The following is a 1,657-nucleotide window of genomic DNA, read 5'->3' on the forward strand; positions in this document are numbered from 1 at the left end:
CACCCCCATGAGGATCAATAGTTCCCTTACCGTGGTGAAGAAACTTTCACATGAATTATAAATACAGCGTGTGATGATCCTACAACGTAGTACCTTCAACTGGTAATTATCTTCTTCTTGATTGGTTTTATTTATTTATTTATTTGGCTCTATACCAGTTCTCAACTTAGTGTTCGCTTCCTCTATAAGAGATATGAGCTTTATAAGTATGTATTATTCTTTGAATTTGTAATACTTGGGATGTTTTGTACCTGCACCTTTACCGGCCGAGCGAAGGAAGGCCCCAACTGGTTATTAACTGGGATGCAATTTGAATTGCGGGTATAGCCACTGTAATATTTACAAGCGGAAATGAAAAACAGAAACACTGCACTTAGAGCAGCAGAATTTATAATCCAGTCAAACCGAAGCACCAGTTTACACTCAGCAAACGGAAGACCAACATGAACCTCCGCCGCGCAATCAGACGTCACCTGGTGATCTTTAATGAGGAAGCTCTGCTTCAAATTCAAGGCATCGATCTGTATGAAGGCCTTCTTCGCCGTTTGCGTTGGAAGCTTCGTCTGATCGGTATGGACGTCCTAACGGTTCCATTCATTTGGAGCCCGATGACATTCTTAACTTGCTTGAGTTTGCTATCGTTCATTCTGTTCACTGGATACACGGTCTATCTTCACTGGGGCGATTGGTTTCAAGTGATCGAAACATTGTCCTTGGTAGGTATGGGATCCTCGTCTCTGGTAAAAGCGTACAGCGGACTGATGAATTACGAGTTCTATCGAGGAAACTATCGGCGATTGACAGCTTTGTATCGAAACAATGGCAAACACAAGAAGAACAACCGCCAACTGGTGTATTGGTGTATCTTGATCGACTACGCATACTGGTTTTTCCTGGTGATTTTCATTTCTGGCGGTTTCGGCTTTCTGATTGTTCCCATGTACACATACATTCGCTTTAACGAGCGATTGTTGTTGATAAATTTGCACATTCCTGGAATCGATACGGATACAAGCCTTGGTTATGCCATCACTACTGCGTACCACCTAGAGCTATTGATTTTGGCTGTGGCGGGTATCCTTGTCGCTGACCTTACAGTCATCATTGTCATTGGACATGTTGCGGGAATCACAGATGTTTTCAAAAATGCTTTGAACGAGCTGGATCAGTTGCTAGAGACGGATGACAGAAACGCTGAACGGATTCGCAAAAAACTGCTGGAAGTGTGTGTCATTCATCAGGAAATCATCACGTAATACCTTTGATGAGAAGCTTCAGAAGTATTCCCTGGATAAAACACTCAATCCATTGCAGTTACGAAGAGGATTTGGATGCGGCCCATGGAGCCATTGTCTTCGTCCAAGTGCTTTCATCAGTGGCTTGTATTGCGCTGTCGATGTTTAATTTCTACATGACTCTGAATATAGGCATTCTGACGTTCCTGGCGCTTGCTTTTTTTCCAATTGTTGCAATATTGTGTCATGGGTACCATTTTGACGATTAAGGTGAGTGTTTTGCATATTTAGGCGGGTGATGGAAATGATTGTTTAATGATATGTATTTTCAGAACGATGAAATTATGCTGGCCTTGGGCGGTACCCGCTGGTATTATCTTCCGTGTGAGTTGCAAAAAGTGATGGGTTTCATGTTGCAACGA

The 1,657-nt window shown here is 42.6% G+C and overlaps 1 protein-coding gene across 1 annotated transcript; it reads left to right on the plus strand.

Annotated features, from left to right (window-relative positions):
* Positions 1–608: 608 nt before the first annotated feature.
* LOC135710237 (uncharacterized) lies at positions 609–1,256 on the plus strand. The gene has a single exon (XM_065232753.1). It carries the CDS (start codon positions 609–611, stop codon positions 1,254–1,256), a length of 648 nt encoding a protein of 215 aa, XP_065088825.1.
* The last annotated feature ends 401 nt before the right edge of the window (positions 1,257–1,657 follow it).

Source organism: Ochlerotatus camptorhynchus, unplaced genomic scaffold (genome assembly GCF_037179485.1).
Source record: "Ochlerotatus camptorhynchus isolate MF236.1 unplaced genomic scaffold, CSIRO-AGI_Acam_v1.1 ptg000372l, whole genome shotgun sequence".
Classification (NCBI taxonomy): Eukaryota; Metazoa; Arthropoda; class Insecta; order Diptera; family Culicidae; genus Ochlerotatus; species Ochlerotatus camptorhynchus.

What these genes read in the sequence shown, in the direction of transcription:
- LOC135710237 (XM_065232753.1), top strand. Translation starts at nt 609, where the DNA reads ATGACATTCTTAACTTGCTTGAGTTTGCTATCGTTCATTCTGTTCACT.